At 48.5% G+C, this 19,156-nt stretch overlaps 1 protein-coding gene across 2 annotated transcripts in view; it reads left to right on the forward strand.

Moving 5' to 3' along the window:
- The window catches only part of WBP1L (WW domain binding protein 1 like), a 52,764-nt gene extending 35,663 nt beyond the window's left edge, over positions 1-17,101 (forward strand). For both annotated transcript variants that reach the window (XM_006210458.4, XM_015244667.3), the window contains exons 2-4: positions 3,053-3,155; positions 12,017-12,178; positions 13,500-17,101. In XM_006210458.4, the coding sequence (XP_006210520.1) occupies positions 3,053-3,155; positions 12,017-12,178; positions 13,500-14,236 (1,002 nt within the window). In that variant the 3' untranslated portion in view covers positions 14,237-17,101. The remainder of the gene's footprint in view (positions 1-3,052; positions 3,156-12,016; positions 12,179-13,499) is intronic.
- The last annotated feature ends 2,055 nt before the right edge of the window (positions 17,102-19,156 follow it).

Here is a 19,156-nt window from a genome sequence, read left to right on the forward strand (position 1 = left end):
AAGTGCTTGGAGATGCCTGGAAGAAAAGCAAAGGGTACTCAGACAGAGTGGAGGGAATTTTTCATATTTGTACTTTCCATTGCATTCTCTCCCGTTCCTTTTTCTGTTCTTCGTGAGTCTGGAGCAGCCCACATCGCCAGTGAACTTTATTGTTCTGAAATAGTTCTAAGTGAATGCAAAGTGCTGTTTGAATGGTCTTTCATGCCCGGCAGTAATGGCTCATAGAGTACTGTTGACGAAGAGCTCAGAGAAGTTATTTCTCTTACCCAAGTTCACATAGTTAATAAGCGTAGCGTGAGAGCTGGGCTTTGAACCCAGGTCTGACTGAATCTTAACCTTTTGGGTCTTGAGCTGCCTGGAGGTCCTCGAAAGTCTTCTGGGCCACCCACGATTGGGCTAGTCATGCAGGGAAGGCGGAAGACCACTACGCAGCATTTGCGCACCTCTGTTCTTTGTTTTGACTGAGAGGAGACCGATTTCTGGAGCCCTTGCGTTGTCTGGAGGCTGCTGTGTCAGAGGTGGGGTGGGAGAGGGAGACTAATAAAGACTTTGGGCTGAAGGAGACATGAGTGAGCATTTTAAGTAGCCCTGACTTGCACAAAGCCCCATTCCTCTGTAGTGGCAGAGCTGGGACCAAACCAAGGCTCCTGGATTTTCCTCTCCTACCAGCTCCTACCTCGTGAGGAGCTCACGACACTCATATCTCACTACCCTCCCAATTCTCCTTCATTTCTTTCTTGCTAAAGGTCCCTGAGCCCATGTCTTGCCTTCTTTAACTGACCACCTGCTTTCCTTCCTCCTGCAGCAGAAAATGACAGTTCCTATAACCAAGACCATCCCAGGCAGCTTGGGGATGCTATCTGGGGGCAGGGGGAGGAGGACAGGGGATGAGATAGACTGGGTCAAAAGCGTTTGAGGAACTGGGTTAAATGATGCTGCCACAGTCTGCTGTCCCTGGGAAAGTGGGGGCAGAGCAGGGAAAGAGAGCGAGGTCCTGTTTATACCAGGCTTCCTGCCCCGGGGGGATGGGAGAGCCAAGAGAAAAGCTGACACCAGTAGGTCCTGAGGATGCCACTTGTTTAGATTTCAGACACGTTCCATTCCATGACTCACACAGGACCAGCTGGCTGCCCTGTGTTCAGTGCCTGGACCTCATCTGGAGAATTTTCTTGAGGCAGGAGTGTCACTGGATTCTTTCATGTGTCGGGGTATAGGCAGCATGGCCTCTTTTAGAAACTATGTGGACATTTTGAACTATGCTTTTGTGAGCCAGTGCCAGAAGAATGGCATTTCAGGGCCTGGTAAACTGGGGAGCAACTTCTCGACGTCCTTATGAAAGCAGTGTTTTGCTCTGAATTCAGAAAGGGTGTGTTCTAGCAAAAGCAAGAACACAGATCTGCCTTCTCCGCGTGCACCAGGCCTCAGAGGAGACATCCCCCTGGATGGCCACCTGCTAGGTGTGCCGTTTTGCTTATGGTGGACGTGGGAAGGGGAAGCCAGGAAGAACGCAGTTTGTAATACAATTGTGAAACCCTTTCCCATGTTTCCTTCTTCCTAAACCTCTTTACTCCCCAGGATGTTAAGATTCTTAAAGACCAGGAAACACCTGAGGATGTAGTGGAAACATGCATTGAGGCGGGGACCCGGTTTTTAGCTGTACCCTTTCCCTTGTCCTCTCTTGTGGCTTCAGGTGCCTGGCCTCTAGCCCTGTAGACAGTTGCTGGAGTGCTCTGTTTATAGCCTTGGCCAAAGAGACAGCGTAGTAGAGCAAGGCCCAGGGAGCAAGAACCGACCGTGTGACTTGAGTTTCCACTGGCAGACGTCCGCCCGGATGTACACTGGGGGCAGGGTCAGTCTGAGTAGCAGCAAATACAATACTGTGGTTTTAGTTTCTTTGCTGAGCAGGGTTTTTTCCCTTCCTAACTCTGAGCTTCTTGAGGTTAGAAACAGTGTCTTATTCATCTTTTTATCCCTTGTACCCAACACGGTGCTTGGCACAAAGACAGTGGTGTTCAGCCAGTGCATGTGCTGCTTCTTTATAATAAAGCAGTGTTGAAAGCCAGATGCTATAGGTCTCATCATATGTGGCTCAGAAGACATTTGGGGCTGAAGTTCAGTTTGGCTGGTGGGGTATTTCAACTATGAAATATTTTTAAAAAACCTTTTCCATTCCCATCCACCAGTGCTGTGAATAGAATTTGGCAAACTGCTAGATGGTTACTCAGCAGTGCCCTTTCTGTAGCTGTCCCTGACAGGGGATGGTATGAATCCTAGATCCAGTCAATATTATTAAGAGATCATCAGATAAGAAAAAAAAAAAGCTAGCAAATTGGAATGAGACTAGGTCACCTGCGCAAGTCACCTTTTTTCTTAAGACTGAAGAATTTTAATAGAAAGTTTTTTCGGCCTTCTTTTGAATCACAGTGTCATTAACCTTGTTGATCATGTGTTTTGAAAGGAGGATGAAATGACTGATCCAGGAACTTGCACAGAAAAGCTGGTTTTATTTAAAACATACAGCTAATTACAGGAGAATCATCACCTTCTTAACGGCTGAGTTGAGCACCAGAGCATGGAGTGTTTCTACTTAGACTTAAAGAAAGGGAGGCAGCCCTTTTCTGTCCAAGGAGAATGCCACTCTTTATTTATTTTTAATTTTTTATTTTTAAAAAATTCTTATTTTTTATTGACGTATAGTCAGTTGACAGTGTTTCAGGTATACGGCAAAACGATTCAGTTATACATATACATACATATAGAGAGAGAGATTTATTTTTTCAGATTCTTTTCCATTACTCCACTCTTTACCAGTTGGCTTTGTATGCTGAATCCTCTTCCCCCTTTAATAAACCTTTTTTTTTTTTAAATCTGATGTCGTTGTGTGATTCTTTCTTGTTTTGTTTTGTTTTGTTTTTTTCCCTTAATGGAATAAACATTGGGACAAACTGTTTTGGTGGAGGGTGGGCAGACAGCCAGGAAGAGGGGGACAAGAAGAAAACTGGTGTTTAAAAGCTATAATTTAATAGGCTAAAATGTTTTCTGTTTCTTTTAGGATAAGGAAACCTGTGTGGGTACCAATAATCAGAGCTACATCTGTGACACAGGACACTGCTGTGGACAGTCTCAGTGCTGCAACTACTACTATGAACTCTGGTGTAAGTCCTTGCCTGGGGCTTTCTTGGCATCCCAGGGTCTTGGTTACTGCCTCTGCTCATTGGGAAACTGCGGGCTGGTCAGTCCTTTTCTTATTCTCTCAGTGGCAGTGTTGGTGAGCAGAATCTGTTTCCAGGTTCTAGAAGTGAATCCTCTGTAGAGGAGGAGAGCTCTGATGCCCTGTGGACAGCATAGGCTAAAGACTGGAGAACATGGTCTGAGCCTTCTTAAGAGGCCGTGGTTAGCGGGTCTCCTGCAGAAGCGCCTATCTGGGGTTCTCTTTGATGCCCTCTCCACTGTGGGACAACTACATCCTTCCATGGGCCAGCCCAGACGCCCAGGCTTGCCATCTTCGCCAAAAGAGGTTTGCAGTTGCCACACAGCTGTGAAAGCTGGGCTGCTCTCTGTGGATGGCTGTAATGCTGTTTCCTCATAGGAACCACCAGGGCTCCTAGAATTCCCCATAGATCATCAAGAAGCTGCCTCTGTTTCCAAGGGTCCCTCTCAAAGGGATAATCTTTCCCTAGGTCTTTGCTGACAGAGCCCTCCCGGAGAGGAGCTTAGAGGTTCAGCCCCCTTTGTTCCTTCCCCATGTCTCAAACTGAAGTGTCTCCAGTCACCTAACCTGTTACTGTCAGCTAAATACCACGTGGATACAACCCTTGTCTTGCCACTAGCTTGGTGGAGGCCAAGACCACTTGCACCTTCCAGAGTTGCACAGGGGTGGGTGGTGACATTGCCATGGTCTTCAGGGAGTCACCCAAGCTCAGAGAGTTCACTGAAACATTTTGTACTCTGATCTTGGAACTCAGACGAGACACTGTAGGATGCCAGACAAAGAAGGGGAGGATGGGGAAGCCCTAAGGGCAGACAGTTCCCAGGGGACCAGCATTGCAGTGGTTCTCACAACTGTCTGTTGATAGAGGAGATGGTAGGCTGTTTCCTGAGGTAATTCTAGGCTCCCATCACTCCCTCCATTTGGAAACAAACTTTGGGCTTGTCAACCACACCCTTACTGCCACCACCATCTCTGCCTTTTTCCCCTTTTCCTTTCTGATCTCCCTATTCCCCCCACATCAGTGATATGGTCCAAAAGCAACTAGAAAGGCTATTGTTTGAAATGGAAAGGAAATTAGACTCTTGGCTGGAAAGTCTCTCCCTCTAAATGCAAATGGATCTTGTAGCTAGTGGAAATGGTTCCTACAAACGACCTCTCCTCACGCTTGTCCTTCCCTCGTGAGGACGAGCTCATCTGCCTTTCTGAGGAATCCCAGGGTTTGTTAAGGGCAGACTCCTCCCCAAGGAGAAAACAGGGCTCAAGATGTCCCCCGCCATCCTCCATGCACATAAGCAGCAGCAAGGGCAGGCCTGGAGTTATTGGTGCTATTTTAGAAGGGGTGTGGCTGAGGACTCACTGGAGAAACACAAAGTGCCGGGCAGGTGGACAGACTGTGTTTAAATGTTTTAAAATGCAGATAACCACAGGGTTCGAATTCTCCCTCCCACCCCTTGTTAAAACAAAAGTAGAAGTTGGGCTGCCAAAAAGCCACAGAGCTGCAGCTTGTTTTTTTGGGGCCCAGCCCAGCCAGCATCAGTTGCGGAAAGGAATGGAGTCGCTGATGGCCGCATTTCAGATTGACAGAGCCTCCTGGGCCGTTGGCGGGGCAGATACAGGGGCCACCAGAATTGGGTCACCAAAGGCCGGGCAGGAGGGTAGGGCGGTGGGGACAAGGAGACCCAGATGGCAGGGAGGCAGGCTGTCTGGGAACCAGGCACTTCACCCCAAGGGCCTGAGGAAAGCCAAAGGAAGAGCTACACGATGGCTAATGATCTCTCCAGTTATGGTCAGCTGGGGAAAGGAGGCGGCCAGACAGAGACCAGGGTCTGGACGGGGAGGAAGGACTCACCCTGGTACAAGATGGCCCGTGCTTTCCAAGTTCTGGAGGGGCAGAGACTGTCAAAAGCAAAAATTTCCTCGTGTCGGTGCCCAGAAATGGCTTTTGGGTCAGGAGATGCCCAGTGTGTGCTCTGCCCCCTCAGAATTCTTTGGTTTTCCTCTTTCTTAAGGTCCTGGCCTCTGTCTGATGTGTTTAGGAGGGAGGTTGCGTGTTGGAGTGAGTCCTTTCCGTTCTCAGCAGAACTATGCTTTTTGTGGCTTTGAACCCAGTTCTCTCTAATTGCCGCTGAACTTGGCCTGAAATGTGAAAGTAATGGGCTTTGGGTTATTCTTTTTGTCTCTTTCCTTTGGAAGGAAAAAATCTCAGCCAGGAAATCCTTGGCAGGGTTTTCATCAGAGCACCTCTTTAACCATAGTGGCCTACAGGGAAGGCCTCAGGGAAAAATAAATGCCTTTTCCACCAACCCTCATAACACCACTAAGCTGAATTTTCCTGTGTGCTGAGGATTGTCTCTCTCACATATACACAAACACACACACACAGCCCACTTTACACAGACACACAAGCACACACAGACCTTAAGCTTCAGCCAGCACCTTTTCTCCTATGTCTTTTCAGTCTCTTGTGACATAAGCCAGTAGTCATAACTAGGTCTGCATCAGACGAGAAGTAAAGATCCTATTTTCCCACCACCGTGGTTGAGGCTGTCAGGACCTGGTCATTATTATTATTGTCATCCTGTGCATTTTAAAAAAATTTAATTGTGTGTATGTATGTATGTCTATATTTTTAATGGGGATACTCGGGGCTGAATCTGGGACCTCATACATGCTAAGCATGTGCTCTACCACTGAGCTTTACCCACCTCCTTCCCATGTATTTTTATGGCACTTTTACTTTCACTCATTCAACCATTTATTCAGCAAACCCTTATTCCAGTGGTTCTCAGACTTTGGCAAGCATCTGCATTTCCTGAAGGGCTTATTAAAGCATGGGATTTCTGGGCCCTACTCCCAGAGTTTTTGATTCAGTAGATCTGGGTGGACCTGAGAATTTGCAATTCAAAGAGGTTCCTACTGGATGCTGTGGCCTCTTCTGCATTAGAGCCTGTGGAGAGACAGAATCCTGGCCATCAAAAAGGGAGTTTCTTAGTAGAGAGAGGCTATAAGACAAGATGCCCCATTAGTAATGCAAAGCAGAGAATGGAGTGTCTGTTCCAGGACTACTGTGTATGTGCCAGGAAAGTTTGCTTTAGCTGGACTGGATGCAGGCAGGCTGCCTGGAGGAGGTGGCTCTTGAAGTGGGCCTTAGAGGTGGATAGGATTTAAATACATGGAGAAGGGTGGAATGACTTCCCAGGCAGAGGAACATCATAGGGCAAGGCCCATGGGAAAGGACAGAGCATGCAACAAGTTAACCTTCCCCCTGGGGCCATGGGGCTCGCCCGGGAAAAAGCAGGAGATGAGGGTGCTGATGTGCGTAGAACTCTCCCATGTGCTGGGCACAGTGAGGTCATCCCGCACGTCAGCTCATCCCACCCGGAGAACAACCTTGCCAGGTGTGAATGTCCCGTTTCTCAGGACTAGGGGTGTTAAGCAACCGGTCAGTCGATTGCAGCTGAGTGGTGAGGTCACTGTGACTCACAAAGCCATCCCCTTCGAGAACTCTTAAGTGCCTGACTGGGAGGGTGGTGGGCCCAGGTTGTGGAGAGTCTTGAATGTGCATGTTTAATTTTCACCTGAGGATGCCCTTCATGGAACAGAGAGCAAAGAAGAAAACAAAAAACAAAATAACAAAAAACTGAGACCCGGGGAGGTCAAGAACATGCTCAAGGCCAAACAGAGAACCTGCACCTGAATCTCCTGATTCTCATCCCAGGGCTCTTTCATTCACCAAGCTCCATTTTCCAGGGAGAGGGCAGAGTGGGGAATTTCTGCTCCGAAATAATCTGAGGGAACTTCACTCAGGTGTCTGGTTCCTCTGGGTTGGGGCTTTCATGGGGGAGAGGGGACTCTTTCTGGACGGTGGAATTTCCCTGAGGTGACATGAAACAGATTATTAGCAAATCTGCTTAACGCTGCCCAGCTTTTCACCTGCTACTTTTTTTTTCTTTTTAGTTTGTCTTCAGATACGCATTATTGAGCTGCTCTTAAGGAAGGCCCACGGCATTTTCCACCCTGAGCAGAGTGGACAGCAGGGACCTGGGGTCTGCTTCTAAGCCCCAGTTGGTCCCCAGCTTCTAGCTTCCAGGCTTTTGGATAAAGGCAGTTTGATGGGTAGCAGGTGGGCTGGCTTTCCCATGAATTTAGCCAAAAATTGAACCTAGAACCTAGAAGTGGACCTCACTCTTGTGGTTTTTTTAATGGAATACATTTTGGGGGTTAAAAAGGAAATTTAAAGGAAAGCTTTCCATCTGTAACCATGCCTATAATGATACCAGTAGTAAGAATAAGCTAGAGAACTTGTTGCACACCAGGCATGGTTCTGAGCACTGTGCCTTCTACCTAATTAACTCAGTGATCCTACAGTGGCCAAGCTGGTAGGAACTATTATTCTCCCCATTTTACAGATGAAGAAAGTAAAACCAAAACGACCCAGGTCACAGAGCAAGGAAATGGAACTTGCCCAATCTTTCCTATGAAGTTGCAAGTCCCCGAAATCTTCATTTCCCAAATTCAGGCCTTCTCCCCAGTGACCATGCCAGGAGCTCCTGCTAAGAGCTTTAAGGGGCCAGAGAGGTCACCCACCATCCTGTGGGGTAGGAGAGCTAATTTACAGTATGCTTTGGCTTCCTAATGAGGAATTTCCTGCCAGTTGGGGAGTGGTGTTTTCCCAAGTTTATAGTGAACTGGGGCACATGACTCAGTTCCTACATTGGACTGTGATTGTTTTTAAAAACATGTTTTCCATTTTGCTTAGCATGACAAATGAGCCCCACCATGAGGTCACAACGCTCAAAGATCACTGGGGAATGTAATCTCTGAGTAGGTGTGTGTGTTTGGGGAGGAGGGCATGCATCTGTCTTTCTCCGTGTGTCTCTTTCATTAGGTTTTCCTTTTTAAAACTTTCTTCCTTGGTTGTGAAATCTAGTGAAAAGATCAAAAGTTGGCACAGCTCCGCAGGGACCAGCCTGGATATTCCCCCCTTTTAAAGTTGACGGGACACGGCTTTAACTAGAATAGCTGCCAAGAGAATCCTTTTTGCAAGGGTCAGACAAGAATGCGTTCCGTCTTCCCACGTTTACTCCATGAAGTGGGACCAGCTCCTTAGGGCGCTTTTCTGGACTGATGCTAATACCCCATTACCCCACCAGACCCCTTCTGCTCCCAAGTTAGTCTTCCCCCAGTTTCGTCCACGCTAATAATCGTTTGTGATACTATATTAGAAATGCAGAAATTAGAACTCAGTTTGAGACTTACATAACATAGAAGTGATGCCTGGTAGGGAGAGTTTTTCTACCCAGGATACCATGTGGGAAGAGGTAGGCTGATGGAGTTTCAGTTAGACGTGTGTTTTCTGGTGCTGTGGTGCTATGTTAGATGTGACTGGGGTAATTCTGCCAAGGGTATGCCTTCCACTTGTCTGATTTCTTCCCCCAGTCTCCTTCTATCCGGCTTAATTTTTTCCTTTAAAAAAAAAGCCTCTATTTCTGTTATACTTCTAGTTCAGTGGAACTCAGGCTTTTTCTGGAACAAGGATTCTCTTTAAGAATCTGATGAACACTTTAAATCCTTTTCCCCAGAAAAGCCTATAGACATGGCCTCAGTCAGGATAGGCTATAGGTTATGCTCAATAATAAGCAAGTCCAAACTCCTAGTGGCCTAAAACAGCAGGTTAATTTCTCACACTTGATGTCTATCGCAGGTTGGATGGGAGCTCCGTTACAACTTCTTTATCCTCCGGGGTCAGACTGACCCTGAAGTCACTATCTGGAATGTTGTGGCTTGCCATGGCAGAAGGGAGACTGGTGGAGGGTCTCCCTTCTGCCATGAACGTTCTGGCCTCTAAGTGATATCTGTCACTTCCGATTCCAGTTCGAGTGTTAAAAGCTGTCCCAAAGTGTCACCCAGTCATTATGGGACCAGGAAATTCAAACCTACCCACATGCCAGGAAGGGGGAGAACCAGAAATATTTGGCCAACATGAAAATGAGTACATAAGATGGTTCTTGCTACCAGCATGTTGTAAACACAGAGAAGTCTTGCCTTAGATAATATATATTGCAGCATTAGGGTTAAAAGTTAATTTACCTTTAGGTAAGAAATAATTGAAAAAAAAATAACTTGGGAGGTAAAAAATAGTAGAGTTAGGTGCTGATTATCTCACAGGAGAATGTACTTTTAAAATTACAAAGTAACACAGACGTATAAAGGATTGCAATATTATGCTGGGCAAGTAAATGTAGATAATATAAAAAAGTAGTTATCCTGGAATCTTTTAGGCTTGACTCGAAAATACACTTGGAGCCAGGCTCTTTGGCAGAATGCACTGTGCTTATCTGTGCTGCCTCCCTGGGCGCAGCCCCACCGGGGAGGCTGGGAGGCTAGGAGCTGACCAGATCATACGGGCTGGAGAAGCTGTTACAGGACGACAGCAGGTAGCCAGTTTCCTCCCAGAGCGCCTTTCTGGCCTCAAAACCTTTCTCCGAGGGCTCCTCTAACAGTGTCTAGTCTCGAGTCAGCCAGCAACGGAAGGAGAGAAGTGCAGGTTAAGTTAAGCAAATGTCAGCAGTGAGTCTGGGAAGAACCACAAGGGAGACTTCTGACCTCAACTTATGTTTATATACTCTGATTAAGAATGAGGTTTTTCTGTCTCCTGATGGAGAAAGGGGAGAAAAATCCTCTGTCCCCTGTCCTCTGCCTGTTCGCCCATTGCCAGAACTAGGCAGAAGTTTCCATTGAAGGCTGACCTGTGCTGAAAGCAATGTGGTGTCACACGGTGGTATTGCCAGCCCTCCAGAGCTGGGAGCCTGTGCTACCAAACTATCTCACCCCATTGGGCTGGCTCTGTGGAGAGATTCAGCAGGGACACCTCTGGAAGACAGAAACACCCCTGGGTGTTGCCAGAAGCCACGCCCTAAATATCAGTGGGATCTCTCAGAATATTGTGTTCTGGTACAAACAGGAAAAAAAATATGAAGGGTTTATTCATTTACAAGTCAGTCTATTTGCTGGGAGAGAGGGACTTTTTTTAATGAAGTGAACTCAGTTGGACGAGAGATGTCGAAATACTTAACACATTCTAAACACAAATTTATAATTATAAAGCAGACAATAAAAAATACACATAACATTTGTAATGGGAAAAATCAAAGCCCCTCAGAAATAGAGAACAAAATGAACAATAATATAACCCATTCTCATTTAATAAAAACTCACCTTAAAATTATTCCTCAGGTTAACTTTTTATTGAGAAAAAAATATTCTTTTTATTTCAGAGAAGTACATGTCCATCTTAGAAAAACAGGAATTGCAAATAAGCAGAAAACAAGAGAGCTGGTACCAGAAAATCTACTGTCCTGTCATCCAGGAATAACCTCATGATTAACTTCCTCATGATCATCCCTCAGGACATTTGTTTATACTTTTTTTTAAAGCAAAAATTGGGATCATGTTTTATGCTGTTTCATAATCTGCTTTTTTCATTTAGTATTAGAAACATCTTTATATGTCAAAAGTAGTATTCTGTGAATAATTTTTTAATGATTCATTTCATTGCATGAATACATTCCCAGAGAAATTTTAAAACCTACGCAGAAATATATTACTTTTTTAAAAGCCAGCAAAAATAAAATTAGTCACTGGTATTTTAAAGTTTTCACTTACTTTGCTTCCAGTTTTACAATTTGAAAGAAAAATAATTGCAAGAAGAAAATTAAAATCTTTTATAATCCTACAAGTTAGTCACTATTTTTGTGTTTATCCTTCCAATCTTTTTTGTTCTGTATCTTTATATTTTTTTAAAAGCAAACTTGCTCATTCATTAAAAAAAAAATTGGAAGCTTTTTCTGCATACTTGGTGGAGATTGGGGAGGGGGATCTTTTAGTGGGGGTTTGCCAGGATTCTCAGAGTATGATCCAAGAGAACACAGTGGGAAATTAGAAGAAACAGTCCACCCGGGGAGAGAGGGCTGTGGGCTTCTTCCATCCCTCTACCCTGCTCTGGAGCAAGGAACAAGATGGGGAGGCCACTAACGGTCCTGAGTCTAAAGCAGCTGCAGGCCAAAGGGAGGGGGGAGTGGGTCATTTGTGACAGTGGGAGATGGAATTGTACCGGATTATAGAGAGAGCGGAGGAAGTCGTTTACACTCTCCAGGGAAGAGATGGACCTGAGGCAATTAGAATTTTTCCACCTCTAACTTCACTGACTCTTCTGTGACAGGGGCATACATGGTAGAGAAAAATTCTTTATCGGACTGCCCTCTGCAGCTGCCCGCGTGCTGAATGGTGGGGGTTCTGAGGGGCTCTGCACTATTGGTGAGCAGCCTGCTGTTAGGAGCAGGAGGTGAGCCTGGAGTGGTCCTTGTGGGCCTGAGCAGGGCTGGTGCAGGGAGGTGGGCACCAAGAGGGGAGGAAGCATTTTCTCAGAGATCTGTTAAGAGAGGAAGGGCACAGTGTCCTAAAAGGTAAGCATATTTCCTGCCCACCAAACCTGAAGTACAGGAGGACCAGTGGTGCCAGACAGATGCCTCGGCACTCTTCCCTTACCCCAAGGGCCTGGAGGCGCCCTGGAGTAAGGGACCCCTTTTCCAGTCACCGTTCTTCCATTCCTGCCCTCTTCCATCCCACGTGCCTTTCACTGTGGTACAAACATCTATGAAAATTGGAACACAGGTTCTAAATGTAAATTCAACTGGCGAGCCCGACAGTGCCAGCTTTGACCAGGCAAGCACTGTCCCGGGGCCGCCCCTTCCAGCTGGTGTTTACTGTGTGTGTGTTCACTCTCTTTTGCCTCCCCGCCCCCAGGGTTCTGGCTGGTGTGGACTATCATCATCATCCTGAGCTGCTGCTGTGTCTGTCACCATCGCCGAGCCAAGCACCGCCTTCAGGCCCAACAGCGGCAACATGAAATCAACCTGATCGCCTACCGGGAAGCCCACAATTACTCAGCGCTGCCATTTTATTTCAGTACGTACATCAGAAGCCATCAAACCCCACCCTTGGGACCTGGGACACACAGAAAGTGCTCCTCTGGCCAGGGCCTGCGGGCTTAGGGGGTTGGCCCCCTCGCCCCACACAGAGAAGGGCCTCACAAGTCCGGGAACTAGAGGGCACTCACCTTTAGCGCAGAGGAGCCAGTGCTGTGGATGCAGCTCCTGAAGCCACTCGGCCATTCCAGTCCGCACCGGCTGGATTCTGCTCCTTTAAGCAGGTTTTTTAAGGCAGGTAGTTGGATGGTGTATGATGTGAATGAATCGAGGTTTAGTATTCAGTGGCCTGAAAACCTCTCGTTTTGTGATATGCCTGAGCAGAGAGACTGCCTCGAAAGGGGCAGGTGTGGGGGGTGACATTGGGACTTCCTGAGAACCCAAGGAACTCGGTGACTCACTGAAGGATACACTCACCTGCCTTCCCTGGGGTTCCTTACACCCCAGGGTCAGTGGAGGCCCTGCAGTGCAGCCTGTCCAAAGCCATTTTGCAGTGTGTTCTGCAGAATAGAGTCATAAGTGTGGAATTTCACATCTAGAAGGGTTTAGTGCTTAACACAGTTCCTGGCATATAGTAAGTGCTCAATAAATGCTAGTAGTTATTCTTATATTATAATAATCTGTGCCTTAAGGCAAAAGATAACTCGGCTGGCATATTTTTAATAAGCCTCAATGACAGACCCTTCACACTTCGCTGGTCAGGCTAGTCAGCTCGATCTGAATCTGAATCAAGCTGAGATTTGGTTTATCCTTCCAGACCACCTCTAGTCACACTAGGGTAAGAGACAACACAGATTTCTAACCTCTCAGAAAAAGGCCCTTTTCATGGTAGACATCTGGAAAGGGGGAGGGAGGGAGAAAAAAAAAAGGTGGTCAGGAAGTCTTAAGTTAGAGTCCCTGACCCTGAGACCTGTGGGACGCAGCTGGAGGCCACAGTCTGAGCAAGAAACATGAGACTTGCTTGCATGTGGAAACAGGTCCCCTCCAGGCAGAAATCTCTCGGCCAGTCACCACATTTGCCTAACCCTCTGCCTTAACTCCAGACTAGGAGAAGTCCTTGCCTGTGAAGGAACTTCAGGGGCTCTCAGATTTCAAGAAGCTAGGTACAGTCACTCTCAATCTGTCCCTCTTTCTCCGCAAAGTCGCTCACAGCCCTGTGCCCTTCCTGCAACAGAGAGCTGTAGCCATCATTTGGTGGGTGTGCTGGGGGTGGGAAGAGACATATGTTTAGTGTGAGCCTGCAGTCTGTCCTAGAACAATTGCCAGTGCAGTAATTTCTCCTCCCTACCTCCCCATTTTAGGGTTTTTGCCAAACTATTTACTACCTCCTTATGAGGAAGTGGTGAACCGACCTCCAACTCCTCCCCCACCATACAGTGCCTTCCAGCTACAGCAGCAGCAGCAGCTGCCTGCACAGTGTGGCCCTGCAGGCAGCAGCCCCCCAGGCGCCGATCCCACCAGGGGCTCCCAGGGGGCACAGAGCAGCCCCTTGTCTGGGCCCAGCAGAAGCAGCACGAGACCCCCAAGCATCGCTGACCCTGAGCCCTCCAGCATAGACCCAGCAGCCACCAAAGCCCCTGGAATGGAGCCCAGCGGCTCTGTGGCCGCCCTAGGGGAGGAAGACCCTGGGGCCTTCCTGGAGAAGGATTCCGAATGTAAGGAGGAGCTGCTGAAAGATTACAGCTCCGAGCAGGGCAGCGCCCTCCCCGACAGCAAAGACAAGACCCCTGGCAGACATCGCCGCTTCACGGGTGACTCGGGCATCGAGGTGTGTGTGTGCAACCGGGGCCACCATGACGACGACCTCAAAGAGTTCAACACGCTCATCGACGACGCTCTGGACGGGCCCCTGGACTTCTGCGACAGCTGCCACGTGCGGCCCCCTGGTGACGAGGAGGAAGGGCTCTGCCAGCCCTCCGAGGAGCAGGCCCGAGAGTCCGGGCACCCCCACCTGCCACGGCCACCTGCCTGCCTGCTGCTGAACACCATCAATGAGCAGGACTCCCCAAACTCCCAGAGCAGCAGCTCCCCCAGCTAGAGCAGGCCCTGCCTACACCCGAGAACTCGGTGAAGCAACCAGGGTAGGGGAGAACCATGAGAGAAGCATTAAATGACTGACTGTGTTCCTTTTTTTCCCCCTCTGCTCCTGCATTTTCCTGCATCTCCAGGTACAGTTTGGGGTGTGGGTGCCTCGCCCCCCACAGAAGCACAGTGTCATGGAGGGCTGAGAAGTTGTTCGTTCTGTGACTCATTCCTCATGCCCCACCCTGTCCCCCTTTACCTCTTTTCAAGTCATGTCTCACTAACCTGCTCTGGTCAGAGAGATGTGTGTTTCAGAAGCCCCTGAGGAGTGGGGTGAGACTGTGTGCTGAGGTGACTCTTGGTGATGGAGTGGATTCTGCTCTGGTGTTAGTTTAAGAGGACCTCGCCATGTCTCAGTCTGGGAGAGGCGGCAGGGCTTAGCCCCAGGTGAAGAAGGAAGCCCACAAAGGCCCAGGGGCTATCACCCCTCGCTGCTGGCATCTGCCGAGCCAGAACTGGGCGGCTCCTGTGCCGGGTCGTAAGAGGCTTGTTTTGTTATCAAATTCCAGGTGACGAGATTGAGGTGCCACCGCGCATCCTGGAGGGGCCCCGTCCCAGCAGGTTCTGGCTAACTGCAGACTGGTTCAGGTGTGGAAGGTTATACCTGCCTTCTCTTTGGTTTTTCTCTTTTTTAAAAAACAACGACAACAACAAAAATGAGCTGAAAACAAGAACTTGACCAATGGGCAGGCAAGAATTCAGCTTTGGAAAAGGGAAGTGTGTGGCTCTTTCCCATCTTGGCCTTCAAAGAACCTGGCTACAGCGGAGCCAGTAGGAAATGTGTGGTGTGCCAACGCGGGTAGGGGCTGGAACTTCTGCGGGTGAGCAGGAGGCCCTGTGCGTGCAGGGGTCGGATAGAGGAGCAGCCCTTGATCTGTGCCCACAGGTGACCAGTGCCCTCCCCCACCCCCAAGCACACAGTCTGCCGGCCTTCATATCTCACGTTCTCTGCGAACAAACGAGGAGGCTTTGGGTCCTAAGAGGGTGGCCCCACAGCCTGATTCTCACACAGTATTTTCTCTTGATTCTGATTAAGTTGTTTTTGTTTGTTTTCAAACTGACCACTTGGAAAAAATGCCTTGGTTATCTGTGGTTTTCATGCTCTTTTCCTACCACCCCAGCCCCACCCTGAGTGGGGTAACTAATTTTTGTAGCCTATGTCAAGAGTCTAAGTGACCCAGGTAGGAGGGTGAAGGCAGCCATCCTGAAGGACCACGGGGTCCTTGTTATTGTAGTTTGGCTTCAGATAACCGGTGGAGCTTTGATAGAAATAATCTGAATGGAGAAAGCAAACTGCCGAAACTAACATTCCCTGTCCAGCCCTGTTCTTATGAAGACTGTGGTTCTTCCCCGACTCCTGAACGATCATACTCAGACTAGGCGTTGACATTATGGTAAGAAAGGAAAAAATATATATGTATATATATGAATATACACGTATGTGTGTCCGTGTATGTGTACTTATACATACACACTCACACACACGCACACAAAATAGACAAATCCAAGGCTGTGAGGTGAACGAGTGTCTGCATTTGGAGTCCACAAAACCAAAATCCATGTTGAACAAAATGCAGTCCGTATACAGTGACTATTTGGAGAACCTGTGTGTGTCTGTCCGTCGTGTGTGAGCCCCCAGCCCTGTTTTCCTGTGAATCTACTTTGAACGGCAGCCACTCTGCTCATGTTACACACGAGTTTGGAGCAGGCGCGGCCTTCTCAAGGTAATTTATTTTACGCATTTACTGTTTACTGAGCAAATGTCTGACTGTGCACTCGGGTGTACTCAGCAGTGCTGTTGACAGCAGCCCCTATGTTTGCCAGAGATACTGTGCTCAAAGTAGAGGTTTTACTCTACCCATCACTGCAATTTGCACATTGCTCCGTGGACACTCGGAGGCCTGTGTTCTGTTCCCCGTACATGGAAATGAGCTCTGAGCCTGTCTGCCTCCCTCGGCTGCTCCTGGTCCTTGGCGTCAGGCCCCGGGGGTGTCCACAACCCTTCGGGACAGAAGGCCAAAGTGGAACCTCAGACAGAAGCTGGATTGGCTCTTCAGTGACAAGCCTGGACTGGCTGCGGCCCAGACGTCGGCCCTGCCCAGAACTGCCGGGCGGGTTTGGCAGACACCGCAGCGCCGCAGGGCTCACCTCGCTCTGCTGAGGTCCAGTGGGCAGGAGTGTGCCAGCAGCCCTCAGATGCCTTTCCTCCCACCTTTTTTTTTTTTTTTTAATAAATCCCAAACAACTCACTGAAGTGTCTCAAAGGAGATCAAGTTTTACCAAAATGAACCCTGCTTCGGTTAACTGAGCATTACATGAAGTCTGGCCCTCTCAAGTTTCCTTCTCTAGGTAGAGTGGGGAGCTGGTCCGAGTGTTAACTGCTGGGTTGGCTGCAGCGTCCTACCCTAGAGGCACGAGAAGAAGAAAACAACGGGTGCCCCTGGGCTTGGTTCCAGTGGTCACAGTCCGGCCCCTGCCCCACGAGGCTACCCTGTGCGCAGAAAGATGGAAATAAGGAGTTGAAGGACTCATGAGGGGGCCGGGGAGAGTTGATTGAGTCTGGTTTTCCAGATGAATGAGAAGAAAGGGGTTGGTTGAGGGTTTGGTGCTACAGTCAGAAGATTGCAAATGCTAACACATTCCTGTGTGAGGCACATCATCCTTTGTCAGTTATTGTGAATATGTGTATTTTAAGCAATAAGATTCAGCTGGTCAGACTTCTCTGGGCAGTCTCGGTGATGCATTTCCTGTGCTGTGATTGTTCTGAAGACAGAGTGGCTCTAACCACTGTGAGAAGCCCAAATAAAACCAATCCCCAAGACCCGTCTGCTCTTTTTTTCCTTCACCACAACATGTTCCTTTTTCCTCCTCCTCAGACTTCAGGGAGTCGCACGTCGAGATTCCTAACCACAGGTGCTCTTCCCTTCTTCACCCGGAGGCTAAGTCACCGGGAGGACAGACTCCTGGGCCGAGGGCAAGCTGGCTGATGTGCTGCTGAGGGCACACTTGGACCTGAGGAAATTCCCCCCAGAACCCTCCCTCTTCCCACGGTATCTTTCTGATGTGTGGAATACTTTGTCAAGTCCCAGAAACAGGTTAAAATCAGACTCCCAAAAGCAGAGACAAGTTTTGTCAGAGACCCCCAAAGCTAAAACATAACGTTTAAAAGGAAGCAAGCATTCAGGGAGATCACTTTTCTTGGCATGGCAGAATTGTGGATGGGCTCTTGGCCTCTTAATTTAATACACCAAATCTGTGTGATGGAGTCCCTGCCTGGAGCCCAGCACTGTGCTAGATGCTAAGGAGAATGTGGAAGAAATGTACAAGACAAGGCCCCTGCCCTCTAGAAGTTAAATGATAGTTGATAAGACAAAACAAACCCGTGTGAGATAATTAATCCACAATGTGAAGTAGGTTAAGATGAGGTGAGCAGTACGAGTCAGACATGCAGGGAGTCGTGGGAGGTAGTCTGAGGTCCTGCGTTCCAGGTAGGGACCTTAGAACTGCTTTTAGGCTGTGTAGGAACCACTGGTGTGCCAACGTCTGCCATAGGTCCATGGCTCTTTCCTAAGACTCGTCATTTTACCCTCCTTTGAAGACTGTCCTGAGCACTTTGAGTCAAGTGTAAATCCCTGCTCTGTGAAAAGGAACAGCCTTTGGCTCTATCCAGGAAGGGGACCACCCCCACCCAGCAAGACTTCTCTTTGGGCCACATGCAGGTGGGCAAAGCAAGGGATGGAGCATCTTTGGAACCCTCCCATAGGGGTTCTTGCCTCCCCAAGTGGAGTGCCCCCAAGTGGCCAGCGAGGGATGCTGGCAGAGAGTGTTGTTTTCTCTAGCCCTGGCGTTTGCCCAGTCGTTGCTGAGAGTCTGGTACAAGCCAGGTGTGCCCCCGCCCCATCTGACCCTCAGCTGGAGGACACTGCCCTGGCCCTTCAGTGACTCCAGTGGGATGGTTGCTGCCTAGTTCCTTCTTAAACTGTTGGGCAACCCCAGGGGACCACTGGAAGGAACTGGCAGAATATATCATTTTTGCCTTCTTTAAGCTAATGTCCAAGTGGCACAAAAACAAAATGGGACAAGTCTTAGATACATGCCAGAGGCCCTACATGTACTCTCACTGCCCAGGTCTATAGGGCCCCCTCACTGCGCCCCAGGCTCCTGGGTCACTGAGTTCCTTATGTTTCTGATGACATACAGCATTTGCTATCTCTTGCCCCAAGTGACCAAGTTCAGGCAGAGACAGTACCAATGCCCTGAAGCATAAAACAGAGTAGCTTTGGTGAACAAGAATTCAAGAAACTCTCCATTCTCCAGTTTCCTTTATATTCAGCCAAGGGACAAAAACCAAAGTTTGACTTGAGAAGGAGCGGGAAGTGAGTCTGGCTGACTATTGACTGGACCTGCTGGGAAGGGCAGTGGGTCTTGGGAGGTGTTGGGGATGCAGTTTCCAGCCTGGGGGCAAGTGACTGGCCTTGCTTAAGAGCTGAGCATTTGTGGAGCACCTACTACGTCCTAGGCATTGAGAATGCAAGTATGCCTTAGAGCTGGTTTCTCTTTAGAAGAGCTCACAATGGTCTAGTGAGGAAGAAAGGCACATGAACAGTTTTAGTAGCACATGGTAAGCATGTGTGCATGGATATAGCCCACCTGGGGGTTCAGGGCAGCCTTCCTGGAGCAGGAAACTCTGAAGTTTGCCAGGTGAAGAAAGGTATAAAGGGAATTCTAGGTAAATTTCAATCTGCAGCGTATTGAGTGCCTACTGTGTGCCAAGCACAAAAAAACATGGGAGGCCTGAAAAAGGAGAGTGCAGTGTCTAAAGCTGCGAGGAACTTCATCCCTCTAGACAATTGCATTCTGGGAAGTGACAGGCAAT

Source organism: Vicugna pacos, chromosome 11 (genome assembly GCF_048564905.1).
Source record: "Vicugna pacos chromosome 11, VicPac4, whole genome shotgun sequence".
In the NCBI taxonomy this organism is placed as follows: domain Eukaryota; kingdom Metazoa; phylum Chordata; class Mammalia; order Artiodactyla; family Camelidae; genus Vicugna; species Vicugna pacos.